Raw genomic sequence first — 17,482 nt, 5'->3', positions numbered from 1 at the left:
TAAACGCTGAGGACCGTGGCCACCGGATAAGAAGTCAAGAGGCGTCACTGCCGAAATGCCGCCGTGAAGCAGTGTCATCAAGAGGCATCGCTGCCGAAATGCCTTGACATCTGACTTTCAGTCTGCCCTCTGGCCTGTCTCGGACTCTGACTTCCTGGCATCTGACCTGGCCTGACTCCCAACTCCAGCTCTGAGCACTAGGTCAGACTGCCCACGGTCCTGCTTGTGACAGTAACAGCCGCATTATACACCTTGAGATTACCAGTGCAAGCCTGTTCATGAATGCTTTGGACACAGTTTCCAGGAACATCACTCACTCGTTCTTTTTATTTGCCTTCTGCTTATACTGCCTGTAGCAGTCACTTTTTCGAGCTTTTCTGCCTGATCATAAGGGCAGAAAACTTGCTTTTTAAAACATGAAAGCTGAGATTCTCATATGACTCCAGGAGCCGAGGTCCTCAGAAAAATACCATATGTTGTGAGACTTGCAATCCAATCACAAGAGTTGGCACTACAGATGTATCCATTATTTTCTTGTCAACTGCCTTGCATTTTCACTAGCTCAGACTCCTGTGCCAGGTGTGCTGTTGGTTCTAGAGTTAGCTCAGATGTTAACTGTAATTTTTCTGCAAGTTCCTTGTTTAAAATTTCTACTCTTAGATGATCCCTTATGTGGGGAGGTACTGTGGCCTGGTGGGTAGCCCACTGGACTCGCACTCAGCAGACTTGTGTGCTGTTCCTAGGTGTGGCGAGTTACATGGAGCAAACTGCTTCACCGCTGTGAGCCTCAGTTTCCCCAGCTGTAAAATTAGCTCCTTTATAAAGTGTTTTGAGGTCTACTAATAAGTAGGCACAATGTTGTGCTTGTTCATAATAGGACCATTATATTGCTTTCCATATTTTCTCAGGACCTCTTCATGCTTTGGTCAAATCACAACTGTTTGTGCATGACATTACTTTTAAAGATTAAACCAATTTAAGAATAACTATGATATTGTTGCTAAAATTCTGATCTCCATCCTTTATGAAGGCAAGTGATTTTATGAATGTTTTCAGCTTCCTTCCTCATTGCATAAATTAAAGAGCCGACCTGTAATCCGCTGCCGTCTGTGCTAAGCTTGTGGTGGTTTGGGATTTGGCAAAGCATTCCTTGTATTCCATGGATTTGTCTCATTGAAAATCATATGGAGGATTGAACACTGGCATTTTCTTTTCTTCTTATTTATGCTGGATTAAAATGAAACAATTTCTGACACTCTGTCCTGTGCCAATGGTAGGGAACCACACAGAATAAAGAACTTTATTAGACTAAGGCAGGGGTTCTCAAACTTCATTGCATTGTGACTCTCTTCTGACAATGAAAATTATTACATCAGCCCAGGAGAGGAGATTGAAGCCTGAGCTTGCTTGAGCCCCACTGCTCTGACTTTAGTGGCCAAAGATGAAGACCAAAGGTTTCAGCCCCAGGTGGGGGTCCTGTAACCTGAGCCGCATCACCCAAGGCTGAAGCCCTTGGGCTTTGAATCTGGGCAGTGAGGCTCAGGCTTCAGCCTGGGGCCTCAGCTAGTCTAAAGCTAGCCCTGGCAACCCGATTAAAACCAGATCACGATCCACTTTGGGGTCCCAACCCACAGTTTGAGAACTGCTGGACTAAGGGAAACAGGATTAGCTATCTCAGCCTTGCCAATATTATGGGTTTCTTCCATAGGCAATGGGTTTTCTGACCATTCTGCTTCTGTTGGGGAAACCTGTTAGGCAACACAGAAATCTCTTCTGTTTGGCTGTGCAGGTGGGGGTGTGGGGAAGGCAGCCAATCAGAGCCGCTCATTATGTTGAAGACTTCTTCCTTGCTGATCACAAGGAGCGGACAGCACTTTCACCCATTCCCCAAAGGGCTGGGTGCTCTGAAGCAGCTAGCCCTCCTGCTCCTGGCTCTTCCCCTCTGGTTCCCAGCACTGCCCTCTGCCAGGGCTGGGATGGAGGACTAAGAAACTCTCTCCTGGACCAGCCTCCACTCCTTGTACTGGGAGGGATGACAGACTCTCAGCTGCCCTCAACCAGGGCCAAGAGGGGAGGGAAGGAGCAGAACAGGTAGGGAAGAAGTTGAGCGAAGCAAAAGGGCAGGAAGTGGCAACAGCAGAATCTGAAGAGGAGGCCTTTGGGGGCTGTAATTTAGTGTTCACCTCACATTATCCCAGAAAGGGTTAATGTGGCCCAGGAGGGATTAAGTAACCTGATAGACCACACCTGAAGGAGAATTAAGTTTGATAGGCTTGATTGAGGATGGAGCCCAGCTGGTCAGGAGCAGGCCTAGCTAATATAAACCAGGAAGTGAGACTAGAAGGAGTCTGCAGTGTGAATGTCAGCTGTCACTTTTACTGTGCTTAGAGAGGGAAAGGAGGAAACCCATAGACAGAGGAGAAGCCCTGGGATGTTGGCCCTGAAAGAGGGGTTTACCCAATGGTGGAGGGGAAGCCTGAAAGATGGAGAGTTGCAAAAGGCTCAGGGAAAGGGCAGCAAGGTTTGGGATGGTGCAGACCTTGGCTGCTTGCTGGTTCACGTGTCCTTGAGCTGGAATGTGGAGTAATGGGTGGGCCTGCGTTCCCCTACCAGTCACTGGGGAAGTGGCACAGTCTCAGCATTGGAGCTGAAAACTCTCTGCAACAGTTGCCCAATGGACTTTGATACCTCAGAAAGGGAAAACTACAATGACCTGGCCAGAGTGCCAACTCAGGAAGAAGGATCATCCTGAGTGACAAAGAAGCGCTGTAACTCCTGGAGCATGAGAGAGGACGCAGCACAAGCGAGAGACAGAAGACGGAGCCAGACTAGGCAGAGCTACTCCCCAGATGCAGCCACGAGGAAGTGCCCCAGCGGTGAGCAGAGAACCGTGTGATAGGGTGACAATTAGTTCTAAAGCCCGAGGGGCATATTAGCACTGAGGGAAGGGTGTGTATGTGTGTGTGTGTGTGTGTGTGTGTGTGTGTGTGTGTGTGTGTGTAATTGGGGGTCGGTGGGAGGAGATTAATTCATGGGGTATTTTTTGTGTGCTTCTGTCTAGACTGGATAGAGTATAGACTGGTGTCGCTGCACCAGTGCTACCCTCAGTGTAGACAGGCAATGCTGCTGTTTGCACTAGTTTTTACCCTTCCCTGAAAACATTGGATAATGGCCTCTTTGTCTGTCTACACTAAGGATTACACTGATATTGCTACCCTGATAGCTATAATCAGGCAAATCCCCAGTCTAGACAAAGTCTAGTGAAATGCTAGGAGAGGCTGGCAGGTATACAGCCTAGATCTGTACATAACCCCTTTCATCATAGAACCTGAATGCCTCATTAATATAAATCAGATTTTGGACTATTTCACTGGAGAGCTTCTGCCTGGAACTGTAAGTTCCAGAGCACCATGTGCCTAGCTTCCCACTACAGAATTAAAGAAACAGCACACATCTCCTCACAAGGATATGGGTCTTGGTGTGGAGGGAGCAGGTTAGCTGGCCTTTCTGTGAAGATTCGGGAGTTGGAGTCATGTCCTTAGCTCCCAGCAGAGCTCATTTAAAGGAGCAGGCTTGGGGACTGCTGGGGGCAGGATGCCATGTAGGAAAGGAGAGAAGAATCTTTGACTCTGTTGTGCATATGACACCCCTTTTGGGAGGTAGGAGATCCACATGTGGGGAAAACAGTGTGGTGAATTTCACTTGGGTTTGCTCCAGGTTCATCTGGTGTTTGTACATGTTTTGACTATATGAACCCAAAACTCCACAAAAAGCGCCGGTGAAGATTGGGAACTGACTGGAATCAAGCTGATTTATTGTTCCTCAGCTGGCTAAATTGAAACCCAGGGGTTTTGTACAGCCCTAATATTATGGAAAAGCACCTGTTCTGTTTTTCTGAAGGAGTGTTGTGATGAATCAATTTGGATCTTGATTTCAATCTTCTTCTTTCTTGTTACTATTTACACGTGTGTAATGCAGGGAAGATGGACAAGGAGCTGAGATTTTTTTTTTGTTGTTGAGAGTTTGACGTCACTTGAATTAGAATAATTGTTCTTTTTTTCGTATTAAATACATACAGATATTGTACAAGAAACTTATCCAACTAATAATGGCAGGTTGGCAGGAGTCAGGAATATTTTCTTAAGAGAAAGCACCCCACCCCCCAAAGTATATAATGCATATAATCCATAGAGTATATAGAAAGCTTGAATATACCTGGACTGAATCTCTTTCTCCCATGCTTTGTATATTGCTTGTTTTCTTAGATTGTAAGGGTAGGGACTGTATCTTGGTATATATGGTCAGCCTTAGTAAATTGGGGCACTGCCGGAATGCCAATATATAACAAGGGGGTAAGTTAATAGTACTCATAATTGAGCCTAAATGACATAATTGATAATACATTACCCTTTCGTTCCTAGAGACATGGACTCCTATCTTGGCTTAGGTTGCAAAGGCCAAATCCTGCAGTCTTTAATTGAGCAAAACAATGCATTTTTATCCTTGGGTAGTCATTTAAATGAGTAAAGTGTGTGTAAATGCTCCCAAGTCAGAGCCATAGTATTTTACACCCACTTTGTGCTCAGTTTGCATAGGTGTCAGCACCAGCAGCCCACCCCTATTTAATTATGCACATGAGTGGTCAGCTGAACAGGGATGGACTAAAGCATGTGTATAGGTGCTTTCCTGATTTAGGCCCTAAATGGCTACACAAAACAGAGATCGGGCCCCTTGTCTTGAACAGATGTTTGTCCTCATTAGAAAATTACCATAGAATTTGGCATTTTGTCAGTCTCTGATCAAGAGAAACCAAGGACTGGAATTTCTTGTGTGTTATGGGTCAGTATTGAGGTTCCATAGAGCTGGCTGGGAAAATTGCGTGCCATGTGATCACATTATAGCTGCCTCACTAGTTTTTTAAATTAAGAAACATTTCCACTTTCTTGCTGGAGAGGGCATCAAAACTCCAGTCTGAATTTTACACACACGGCTTTCACAACAAGTGCAACATGTTAATGAACAACTGTACTGCAAATGAGTTACAATTTAATTGACGCTAGTGAGGTCTTCATTGCTCTCACACTTCTATTGTGACACCATAAATGAAACTTGGAGTGTGCTGTTGGGTCACTTTCAATTTCGAAAATGGATTCTAGCATTGCTCCTGCCATTTGTTTCACAGAGATTGTTTTCAAGTAACGGTTAAGATTTGACTAATGTCAGTTATTTAGCACTGGTTTAATTAGGAAGGGTGCTATGGTGAAATTCTAGCTGGCTTAATTATTGTCTTAGGAGCTAATTAGGCACAAATATAAACTCAAATCCCCAAAGTGTTATGGGTGAGGGGTACACTGCTGCTATGTAGAGAAAAGATCCTGAAATAGATTTCTTTTTGCCTTCTTTTTCCAACTATGGGCCCAAAGCATTTGAGTGTGAGTCTTTGAAAACAAGGTAATTCAAAGCTGCTTTTAATTTCCACTAGCTGATACTGCTATTGCACTTGACTTCCATATAGGGGATGGTGGAGGATGAATGTAGTTGTTACTACTGCTATTTTATGAACTGGATGGTAGTAGACATACTTCATAGTATATGTATTATGGACTACTGCATGGTAATGAATATACCTCATAGTGTAGGGTGACCAGATATGAACACAATCCCCTATCTCCAAAAGGATTTAAAGGGGGGTAAAAGGAAGGTGATGAAAAATGATCAGATCAAAGAGAGAACCTCCATATGAGGACAGACTGAAAAGATTAAGACTGTTTATTTGAGAGAGAAGGGGGAATGATAGATAATGAATGATTTAGGGAGGGTTAAGCAAGCATTCTTGTTTACTGTGTCTCAAAATACAAGAACTATGTACATTATGGGACATTCAATAAAATTGAAAGGCAACAAATTTAATATTGATAAAAGGAAATACTTACACATTATTTAATTAATCTGTGGAACTCATCTCCACAAAATATTGTTGAGGCTAAGAGCTTCATAAAGGGGATTTAAAGAAAAAAAAAAGGTGAGACATTTGTATGGATAATAAATATCTCCACCGTCACATAACAGAATTGAAAGGTATGAGGCGTATAAACTCTCATATGTCAGCACATGAACCAACCCACAACTTCCTGAGATTAGGAAGAAAGAGCAGGTTATTCCACAGTTGCGCATTTTGCTGTTACAGTACAGAACCGTTTATGTGTGACCCGTTTACGCGTGAATCCGCTTAATGCGCTGTAGCGCCATACCTCCCAGTGTTGCCTATTTAACATGCAAGACTCGTTAACACGTGGTACAGGAACTTGCTATGTAGCGCTACAGATTTGCTCACTAACTCACTGACATAGAAACAACCCAGGAAACTACAGACCAGTTAGTTTAACTTCTGTGCCAGGGAAGATAATGGAGCAAGTAATTAAAGAAATCATCTGCAAACACTTGGAAGGTGGTAAGGTGATAGGGAATAGCCAGCATGGATTTGTAAAGAACAAATCGTGTCAAACCAATCTGATAGCTTTCTTTGATAGGATAACGAGCCTTGTGGATAAGGGAGAAGCGGTGGATGTGGTATACCTAGACTTTAGTAAGGCATTTGATATGGTCTCGCATGATATCCTTATCGATAAACTAGGCAAATACAATTTAGATGGGGCTACTATAAGGTGGGTGCATAACTGGCTGGATAACCGTACTCAGAGAGTAGTTATTAATGGCTCCCATTCCTGCTGGAAAGGTATAACAAGTGGGGTTCCGCAGGGGTCTGTTTTGGGACTGGCTCTGTTCAATATCTTCATCAACGACTTGGATATTGGCATAGAAAGTATGCTTATTAAGTTTGCAGACGATACCAAACGAGGAGGGATTGCAACTGCTTTGGAGGACAGGGTCAAAATTCAAAATGATCTGGATAAATTGGAGAAATGGTCTGAGGTAAACCGGATGAAATTCAATAAAGAGAAATGCAAAGTGCTCCACTTAGGAAGGAACAATCAGTTTCACACATACAGAATGGGAAGAGACTGTCTAGGAAGGAGTATGGCAGAAAGAGATCTAGGGGTCATAGTGGACCACAAGCTAAATATGAGTCAACAGTGTGATACTGTTGCAAAAAAAGCAAATGTGATTCTGGGATGCCTTAACAGGTGTGTTGTAAACAAGACACGAGAAGTCATTCTTCCGCTTTACTCTGCGCTGGTTAGGCCTCAACTGGAGTATTGTGTCCAGTTCTGGGCACCGCATTTCAAGAAAGATGTGGAGAAATTGGAGAGGGTCCAGAGAAGAGCAACAAGAATGATTAAAGATCTTGAGAACATGACCTACGAAGGAAGGCTGAAAGAATTGGGTTTATTTAGTTTGGAAAAGAGAAGACTGAGAGTGGACATGATAGCAGTTTTCTGGTATCTAAAAGGGTGTTGTCAGGAGGAGGGAGCAAACTTGTTCACCTTAGCCTCTAATGATAGAACAAGAAGCAATGGGCTTAAACTGCAGCAAGGGAGATTTAGGTTGGACATTAGGAAAAAGTTCCTTACTGTCAGGGTAGTTAAACACTGGAATAAATTGCCTAGGGAGGTTGTGGAATCTCCATCTCTGGAGATATTTAAGAGTAGGTTAGATAAATGTCTATCAGGGATGGTCTAGACAGTATTTGGTCCTGCCATGAGGGCAGGGGACTGGACTCGATGACCTCTCGAGGTTCCTTCCAGTCCTAGAGTCTATGAATCTATGAATCTATAAATCGATAGGAAGTATGGAGCGGAAACATGTACATCTTTACCACTGATGGAGGGTGGAGGGGGGGTGGGGGAAGAGGCAGCAACATCAAAGCGCTGCCGTGGCAGTGCTTTAAGGACAGTCCTTTGTGTGGCAGTGCTTTAATGTTGCTGCCCCTTCCCCCTGTCGGCGGCCCTGCCGGTAGGGTCCGTACCGGCAGAGCCATCGACAGGCGAGGCAAAAGGGGCAGGGACATTAAGCACTGCTGCAGCAGCACTTTAAGGACTTTTTTTGCCACAGCAGCACTTAATTGTTTCTTCCCCTCCTCCCGGTTGGTGGGGGGCCCAGCAACGTTAAAGCGCTGCCATGGCAAAGGGCCCTGCAGCGCTGTAACGTCCCTGCCCCATTGCCCCCCCCAGCCTCCGATGGATTGGGGGGGGCAAAGGAAGCAGTTGCCCTGGGGCCGGCGATTTAAAAGGGCCCAGGGCTCCAGACGCTGCTGCTGCTGCTAGCGCAGCAGTGGCATCCGGAGCCCCGGGCCCTGTAAGTCAACACAAGAGCCCTGGGCAGCATGGGCCAGGTGGCCTGAAAGGGCTGGTTTGGGGTGCTGACCCGCCCCCCCAACCTTGCCCCTTCTGCCTGAGGCCCCGACCTGTACTGGTAAGTTGCTTAACCTACTTTCACCCCTGCCCCTCACCCCACCCCTTCCCTCCAAGGCCCCTCCCCTTCCAGGGGCCAGAGCTGCCCCTTCCCCATACCAATAAGTGTCCTGAGTTACTTTCACCCCCATGTAATAGTAATGTTTTTATTAGATTACACATTTGAATGTATATTCTTGCAAAGTGCCGTTAACAGATAGGCCTGCACGTGAATATGTATGTAATCCTAGGTAATTATACATGTGTGTGTATATATAGATATCTTAAGATATTTCAGCATGGCCCTTTTAACCCATGGTCCGTTAACAGCCATCATGATGGCTTGACTCTTGACATCCGCGCATAGACGAGTCTGTATTGTATTTACACCATACTCTGTACTATCTTGTCCTGGCCTCTGTCAGATTATATGGACTGCTGGTCTGATCCAGAGTAGCAGCCCCTGTGTTCCTGTAAAAATTGAGAATTGGCTAGATAGATGCTGTACCCTGCTTAAGGAGAAAGTACTTGTATCAAATAGACATAGCTGGGAAATTGAAATCCTTTCCTATGAAAAATTTCAGGTTTTACAATAAAACTTCATCCTGAATCAGTACAAAAAGTCCAGTGCAATTTTTTTTTTCATGGATAGAGATTTCCAGAAAAATTCCATTTTGGGAGAACTGAAATAGAATTTGCTGGCTTCCCATCTTCCACAGAAAGTGAAACTGACAAGAGCCTTCCAGGAAGACTATTGGAAACTGAACACCCTGGCTCTTCACTTCCCTGCCTCTCTTCCAACCTGGCTGCCAAAGAGAGAGAACCAGAGTGTCCAGCATCTCTACCTCCCTTGTTTTGCTGTGGGGCTAGAAACTGACAAGAGTCTCCCAGGCAGGCAGCTGGGCAGCAATCATTTCAGTTTTCCCTGGGAGAAGTTTTTTTTTTTAAGTGGAAAATTTCATTTTTTTTAAGTGCATTTTTTGTGGGAAAACCATTCTGGCGGAAAATTCCCAAGCAGCTCTAATAACAGTATACAATACTAAGCCACCTGCAAATAGACTCCTCTTTATCAAATTGGCCCATTTCCTTATATATTTACCAAAAATCACCTAAAGGGCTTAACACAAAATGAAGATGAAAGAAATTTCATACCAGAAGAGTAAGTATTTCATTGGCTGTGCAACCTTAATTCGACCCCCTTGTGCATATTGCATTATGATACAATCTTTAATTACATGATCACATACTATTTTTTCCCAGAGGACCTTCTGCCTCATTCAGTGCACAGGGTGGACCTATTCTGGAGATCAAATGGTAAGTAATGCACATTGGAATACATAGTTCTAACTATAGATATAAAACGATGGGATCTAAATTAGCTGTTACCACTCGAGAAAGAGATCTTGGAGTCATTGTGGATAGTTCTCTAAAAACATCCACTCAATGTGCAGCGGCAATCAAAAAACCTAACAGAACGTTGGGAATCATCAAGAAAGGGATAGATAATAAGACAGAAAATATCATATTGCCTCTGTCATAAACAGATAAGAAAAGTAAAGTACTTCTGTGCTATTAATATCTCTTTGACTGTAAAGGGTTAACAAGTTCAGTGAGCCTGGCTGTCACCTGACCAGAGGACCAATCAGAGGACAGGATACTTTCAAATCTTGAGGGAGGGAAGTTTTTGTGTGTGCTGTTAGTTTTGGTTGTTGTTCACTCTGGGGGCTCAGAGGGATCAGATGTGTGTAACCCTTCTGCCCCTCTGAGTTGGCAGCAACAAGGGCCGGGTTCAGTATCCAGGGATTCCGTTCAATAACCCAATGCCAAACCAGCTCGAGCCCCCCACCCAGTGACCTGGGAAAATCTTACACCCCCCCCAGGCACCTCAAAGAGGCAATGCTTCCCCTCTCGCAAGCACAGAGTCTCGGTGTAGCAGAAAAGGTTTAATACATGAGATAAACAACAAACACTAAATTGGGAAAAATACCTCAACTAGAGTTCATAGACCAAACCGTGAGCAAAGACCCACCCCAGGAAATTGGGCTGTGTCCTCTTTCCTGGGCTCTTGAGTCCAGCAACCCCCCAAATCACCCATAGTCCCAAAAGTCCCACAATCCCAAAAGTCTCTGTCCTGGGTCAGTGCAGCCCCAAAGTTCGAGAGTCTATCTGCAGAGGCCCCCCCCCAAGCCTGGGCAGAAAGGGGCACCTTACGTGTCCGGGGCCAACTGCCCTGCCTCTCCGTGGGTTCTGCTCCCGCCTTCTCCGCGAACTGCTCCGCTTTACCAGCCGCTCCCCTCCGCTCCTCCAGCCATCCTTACAAACTGCTCCGCTCCACCAGCTGCTCTGTTTCACCAGCTGTCCCGTGATCCGCTCCAGCCGTCCCCACAAACTGCTCCACTCCACCAGTAGCTCTGTTCCACAGTATAGCTTTGGACTCCCCACTAGTTAGCACAGTACTCAGTGCTCTCAGCTCAGTAATTTCAGCTCTTTAGTGATTTTCAGCTCTTTAGTGATTTCAGCTCATAGTAGGGGAGCCCCAGTGCTAGTGCACCATTAGCCCAAAGTGAGTTCAGCTCAGTAACCTGTATTTACATTCTTAAGGGAATAAAAAAATCAACTCTAACATTCCACAGTGGAGAGAGGAAGGGCTAGAACTGGTGCTTCTGGCTCCACAAGGCGACTTCACCACCAGGCACAGATACCTGTCCCCGGCCTCTCTCAATTCTCTGGGTTTTGGAACCCATGTCCCTTGTCTAGCAAGTACCACCCAACTGAGGGTGAGTCATTTGTCACCAAGCAGTCCCACAGCTCGGCAGTCTGGGATAGGGTAGGCGTGCCTATGCAAATACACTCTCTGAAATTCTTTCCACCAGATGTCAGTGTAGAGCTTATCCTGACACTGCTTACATCCTCCCCCTAGCCAAGAATTTGTCGTCCCGACAAATCACATTCCCTACTATACCAACTTATTGGTCCCCTCCAAAAGGCATTAGATAGCCCACTTTAGCTTTCACAAACCTGTGTACTAAATGTATAGGCTCCTCACTAATCACCCCAGGTGCATTGTAAGTTAACCGTTTCACTGGTCTTATTACCCTGTCTCTCCTATTGAGAATCTCTGTTGCTATGGTAGGGGGGACATCCTCTTGAGTGATGGATGGGGAGGTTTCCTGTGAGTTCCCCTCGGATACTGGCATAGGCCCCTGCATTTCTAGTTCTAACAGTGGAGGGTCGCAGGTGCTCTGGACATCCTCCATCTGTATGTCACCACTGTCCAATAGCCTGTGTAAGTCATTACACGGGGGTCCCACCAGTGGCTCAGGGATGTCAGGAATGGGCCTAAATACTTCTGCCATAGGGTTTAGGGCGGAAGAGGATGTGTTCTCTTCTGATTCAGCGGATCGAGACTGAAATCTTGTCTTCATCCCAGGATACACCATGGTTGTGTCTTCCTCCTCAGACTCACTTTCAGATGTGCTGAGTAGGGGTAGGTTAGCTGCAGGGAGTCGGCGGTCCACGTTGGAAGGCGGCTTTGGCACAGCACCTTCGTTCTGCCCAGTTGCCCGGTTGTGGCCAATCTCATAAGGGCTGCCTACCAATTCCCCCACAGGGAGCAAAAGGTTTCTGTGCATGGTCTTTGTCTGCCCTGTACCCTCTTCAGGTTTGATCTTATAAACCGGCAGGTCTCCTAGCTTTTCCATCACTAGGTAAGGTATTGCCTTCCACCTGTCAGCTATCTTGTGTTTGCCAGCAATACCCAAATTTCGCAGCAGGACTCTGTCCCCTGGCTGGAGCTCTTGCAGACGTACCCTAGCATCATATCGATGTTTGTTGCGGCCTGCATTCTTCTGAGCTGCAGATGTAGCTAAGTGATAAGCATCCCGCAGCTTTTCTTGTTGTTGGGATAGATATTGCTGGTGAGTTTCATAGCTATCTCCATCCTCGGATACACCAAAGCACAGGTCTATGGGTAATCTTGGTTCTCGCCCAAACATTAAGAGATATGGGGTGACTCCCGTAGCGTCGTTCTTTGTGGCGTTGTAGGCGTGCCCTAGAAATGCGACATGTTGGCTCCAGGTTGCCTTCTGCTCTGGCCGCAAAGTCCCTAACATATCTAACAGGGTTCGGTTGAACCTCTCTGGCTGAGGATCACCCTGTGGGTGATAAGGCATTGTCCTTGACTTTTTAATTCCTGCTATCCTCAGCACCTCCTTCAGAAGGTGACTCTCAAAGTCTCGTCCCTGATCCAAGTGTATCCGGGCTGGGAATCCATAAACTGAGAAATATTTTTCCCACAGTACTCGAGCGACGGTAGTGGCCTTCTGATCACGTGTGGGGTATGCCTGCGCATATCGTGTATAATGGTCGGTCACTACTAGAATGTTCCCAATATTCCTCTTGTCTACTTCTAAGGACAAGAAATCAATGCAAACCAGCTCCAGAGGTTTGTTGCTGGTGATGTTCTTCAGATATGCGGCCCTTGTGGGCAGAGTTTTCCTTTGAACACATCGAGCGCAGGTGTCACATTTTCTGCGAACATCTTCGGCCATCCGAGGCCAATAGAACCTACTGCGGATAAGTTCCAGGGTCCTCTCCATCCCTAAATGTCCAAAGTCATCATGCAGGGCCCTCATGGCCAGGGCTCTGTACTCTTTTGGCAGCACTAGTTGATTCCGTTGCTTTTGTAGAGGGTCTGTGGTCACGCGGTGTAGCACTCCCTGAATCAGTTTCAGTTTGGTCCATTCTCTCAAAGTAGTTTACCCTCTGGGGTAGGTGGGACAACCGCAGCTGGGCCTTGCCCCTCTCTTTTGGCAAGTAGTGTATCACAAATGTCAATATCTTGCAGCTGGGCTTCCTGCCAGTCAGCCGCATTGAGCATGGGCAAGGGAGATTGGTCCAAAGCAATATAGTTCACTGAAGCAGAAGGCATGCATTCCAGGGGCAGGCCCAAAGCTTCAGCAACACATCCATGAAGGCTCTCAGGGGCCTCCGGCTCTCGGCGACTCACACTGCAGATAGCTCTCACGCCATCCGTGGGTATCACAGCAACGTCAGGTGCCTGCGGATGTCTGGACAAGGCATCTGCATCTACATTGCTCCTCCCTGATCGGTATTGAATGCTGAACTCATAGCTAGCCAAGGCGGCCACCCATCTCTGGCCTGTAGCATCCAATTTAGCACTTGTGAACACATAGGTCAGTGGGTTGTTGTCTGTCCACACCTGGAACTGAGCACCGTACAAGTAGTCTCGAAATTTCTCAGTGATGGCCCATTTCAAGGCCAAGAACTCCAGCTTGTGGATGGGGTAGCGAGTTTCACTGTCAGACAGTCTTCGGCTGGCAAAGGCTACCGGTTTGCGTTTGCCTTCCACTTCCTGATACAGTACTGCTCCCAGACCCTCCAAACTGGCATCAGTATGCAGGATAAATGGTTTGCTTGGGTCAGCAAAGACTAGGATGGGAGCATGAGTTAGGCGAGTAATGATTTCCTGAAAAGCTCTCTCACATCTTTCATCCCACCGCGGCCCAAATGGTTCGAAGGGGCCATAGTGTCTCTGCAAAGGAGGCTTTGGAGGCCTCCGTTTATTCTGGGTCTTAGATTTGTTCTTGTTGGACTGGTATCCCCTGGTAAGATCATTCAGAGGTTTTACAATCGTAGCATAGTTCTTCACAAATCTGCGGTAGTAGCCACTAAATCCAAGAAACGTCTTGAGTTCTCTGTAGTTAATGGGACGTGGCCAGGTAGTGAGTGCTTCTATTTTATCGGGGTCAGTACTCACACCCTCTTGGGATATGATGTGACCTACATACTTCACTGAGGTTTGGCAGAACTGGCATTTATCAATTGAAAGCTTCAAACCGTATGCCTCCAACCTATCGAGCACTTTAAGAAGTCTTTCTTCATGTTCCTCCAGGGTTCTTCCAAACACAATCAGGTCATCCAAGTAAACTAACACTTGCAGTAAATTCATGTCTCCCACGACTTTTTCCATAAGTCGTTGAAATGTGGCAGGGGCCCCAGAAATCCCTTGTGGCATGCATTCGAACTGGTAGAACCCTAACGGGGAGATGAAGGCTGTCTTCTCCTTATCCTCTTCTCCCAGAGGGATCTGGTAGTATCCACTCCGAAGATCCAACACAGAGAACCACTGACTACCCAGCAAACAGTCCAAGGCATCTTGTACTCGAGGCATGGTGTATTGATCAACTGTAGTGCGTCTGTTTAGGGTGCGGTAGTCAATACACATCCGGATTTTTCCACTCTTCGTACGAACGACCACAATGGGTGAGGCATAGGGGCTTCGTGACTCTGTGATGATACCATTCGCGATCAGCTCTTGAAGATGATGGCGCACGTCTTCCATCTCAGAGAGGGCAATCCTCCTAGACCTCTCCCTGAAGGGTCGGGGATCTTGTAGCCTGATATGGTGTTCCACTCCCTTTGCACATCCCACGTCCCACTCATGTAGTGAGAACACCTTGGATCTCTCGCAAAGCTTCTTCCTCAGGCAATCCTTCCACTCCTCAGACAGCGGTGAGTCCTCGAAGTCAAACTTCGCAGGATCTATCATTGGAACTTCAGCTTCACACTGGGGTCTCACAACGCTTTCAGGCTCAAAGATGTCTGCAATCTTCTGCCCTGGTTTTACAAACACATCACAGCGTGTTTCATTAGCAACCAGTATCGTCACCTCCTCCTGGGCTTCAGCAGGTAGGGTTATGACTCCATTGAGAACCAGTACTCCTTCTGGGAGCCCTCCCTTGGTTGGCTGCTCTACCACAGCTAATGTTTCCTTACTGCCTTTTAGGCAGGTACTCCTGACAATCACCTCCTTTTCTGACATGGCAGGCACCACTAAAGGGACCGGGCCCGCATACCTCAGTGCTCCTACTGGCAAATCAGGCATCACTTTTCTTGTGTCCTCAATTTTTCTGTAAGCCGCGGCACAGTGTGTGTGTATCACCAAGGTGTTCAGATATTGGTCTCCTGCTTGCTGTCTGCAGTAATCGGCCAGTATCCTAACGAGGCTGGAGTTGGTCCCTATTAGCACAGACACATCAGAGGCTCCTTTGGGGTCAGGGCATATTAAAGCAGCAGTGTCCACCTCCTGTCTTACCCCAGCAATCTCTTCTGGGAATTCCAGGTGTACTATGACATAGCCCTGATAAGGGTATTCATCCATGCTGAGGCCACATAGGCCAAGCCCTGTCAGGGGCCGTATAGCAAGATGCCCAAGCATCTGCTGGTAGAAAGACTGGAATATGATAGTCACCTGGGATCCAGTGTCAAGCACTGCTCTACATTCTGTCCCTTCAACCTTTACAGTGACCTCCACTCGGGGTCCTATCAATCCTGGGGGGATTCGGGCCGCATGGTTCCTTCCAGGGGAGCCTCCGCATCCTGCAGGCCTAGGCGGCTCCCTTCCCAGGCCCTGAGGCCGTTTCCCGACTTTCCCCAGGTGGTCCTCAGCTTTTGATATACCAGCATGGGATTGTCTGCATTCTGACACCTTGCAGCAATGTGCCCACTCTGGCCACACCGGTAGCAGAAGAAGGATTGTCCTTTCCCTTGCTGTCGAGGGGGTGCAGATGTTCTAAACGTAGTCCTCTGGACCATGGTAGCAGAGGGTTCCTTGCACCTTGAAGTCTTTGCTGAATCGAGGGTACTCTCTAGTTCAGTCACTTTCTATGTCAAGGCCTGCACTCGCTGAGTAAGTTCCTCTTGAGGATTCACCATTAGTGCCTTGGGTGTCCGTGTGGATGTTGTGCCAGTTGCTTGGTGTTGCTGCACCTCCCAAACCTTGCCAGCTGCCTGCCTCTCTTCTTCCTCTCGGACCTCTTTTATCAGGCGAGAGTAACTTGGTGGATTATCTTGCCATTCCCTTAATCGAAGGTGGAGAAGGATTGGGTTCTGATATTGAATTCCTCTCAAAATCTGAGCCAATCTAGTCCGGTCCATTTGCTTAACGGCTACTGCTCCCCTCATGATGGCTCTCTGTAATAATTTCTCCAATCTTTGGACATAGGCAGAAACCTTCTCTCCCTTTTGTTGCCTGGCATTGAGGAATTTGCAATAAACATCCTCTGAACCCTCAGTTCTCCCAAAGGCATGGTCCAGGGCCTCTAGGCAGTCCCTCACCTTGACCCCAGGGTTACTGAGCTTCAGGGTGCGAATCACATCTAGAACTGGCCCCCTGAGACACTCTACTAGTCGCCTTCTCTTTTCAGCCTCAGGCACCGCCCACTCCTGCAGCATCTCTGTGGTGTGCTCCAGCCAGGGTTCAAATGCTTCCTCCCCAGGTATTGGGGTGGGACCCCCAGAAAACAACCTCAGTTTACGATAGAGGCTTGACTCGGGGGTGGGGTGGCATGACCTTCCCTAATGCTTGCCCCAAAGCCTTCACCCACTCATCAGGTGAAGGAGCAGTCTCCTGTTGTGGGGCTCTCGGCTTAAGGCCCAACAGACCCGGCATATCAGCCAAAGTTTTTCCCTCTTTCCCCAAAAAGTCTGACATTTTCTTTAAAAACTCTACATCAGCAGTAGGGGCTGGTGAGGGCTGGCTCCCAGTGGTTATTACCTTCCACTCACCATCATCCACTGCTTTCGTGCCTGGAACCTGTAGAGGGTCCACAGCCGAGGGCAGCTCACACAATACAGCAAAAGCCCCCTCTTCCCTCACAAAAATGTGCCCACACATTTTGCACTTACACAGGTACTCAGGGGATGACCTTAACATAGGTTCTATTGAGCCCTCATCGACTGCCTCCAGCACCCCCGTTACCAGAAGACAGTTCCTGGGGTCAATATTCATCCCCTTGCACCAAACCTCTAACAAGTGTAGGGCCATTATACAAACTCTAATCTTTTCCCAATACAACAGATCAAAAACAACAAGGTAATTAGAGGTTTTCCCAATTCAATGGATCACTCAAAATGTGCTTGCGAGGAGTACTGACCTAGGATATCCCGGACAAGCCCCCAAAAATGTAACCCTTCTGCCCCTCTGAGTTGGCAGCAACAAAGGCCGGGTTCAGTATCCAGGGGTTCCGTTCAATAACCCAATGCCAAACCAGCTCGAGCCCCCCACCCAGTGACCTGGGAAAATCTTACACCCCCCCCAGGCGCCTCAA

At 47.1% G+C, this 17,482-nt stretch overlaps 1 protein-coding gene across 1 annotated transcript; it reads right to left on the bottom strand.

The window, feature by feature from the left end:
* Positions 1–16,037: 16,037 nt before the first annotated feature.
* On the bottom strand, positions 16,038–17,163 carry LOC115649379 (paraneoplastic antigen Ma1 homolog). The gene is given in 2 exon segments (XM_030558325.1): positions 16,038–16,718; positions 16,720–17,163. Coding segments are annotated over 2 exon segments (1,125 nt in total).
* Positions 17,164–17,482: the final 319 nt, after the last annotated feature.

This window comes from Gopherus evgoodei, chromosome 3, assembly GCF_007399415.2.
Source record: "Gopherus evgoodei ecotype Sinaloan lineage chromosome 3, rGopEvg1_v1.p, whole genome shotgun sequence".
NCBI classification, from domain to species: domain Eukaryota; kingdom Metazoa; phylum Chordata; order Testudines; family Testudinidae; genus Gopherus; species Gopherus evgoodei.
This window is presented reverse-complemented; position numbering and strand designations above follow the sequence as displayed.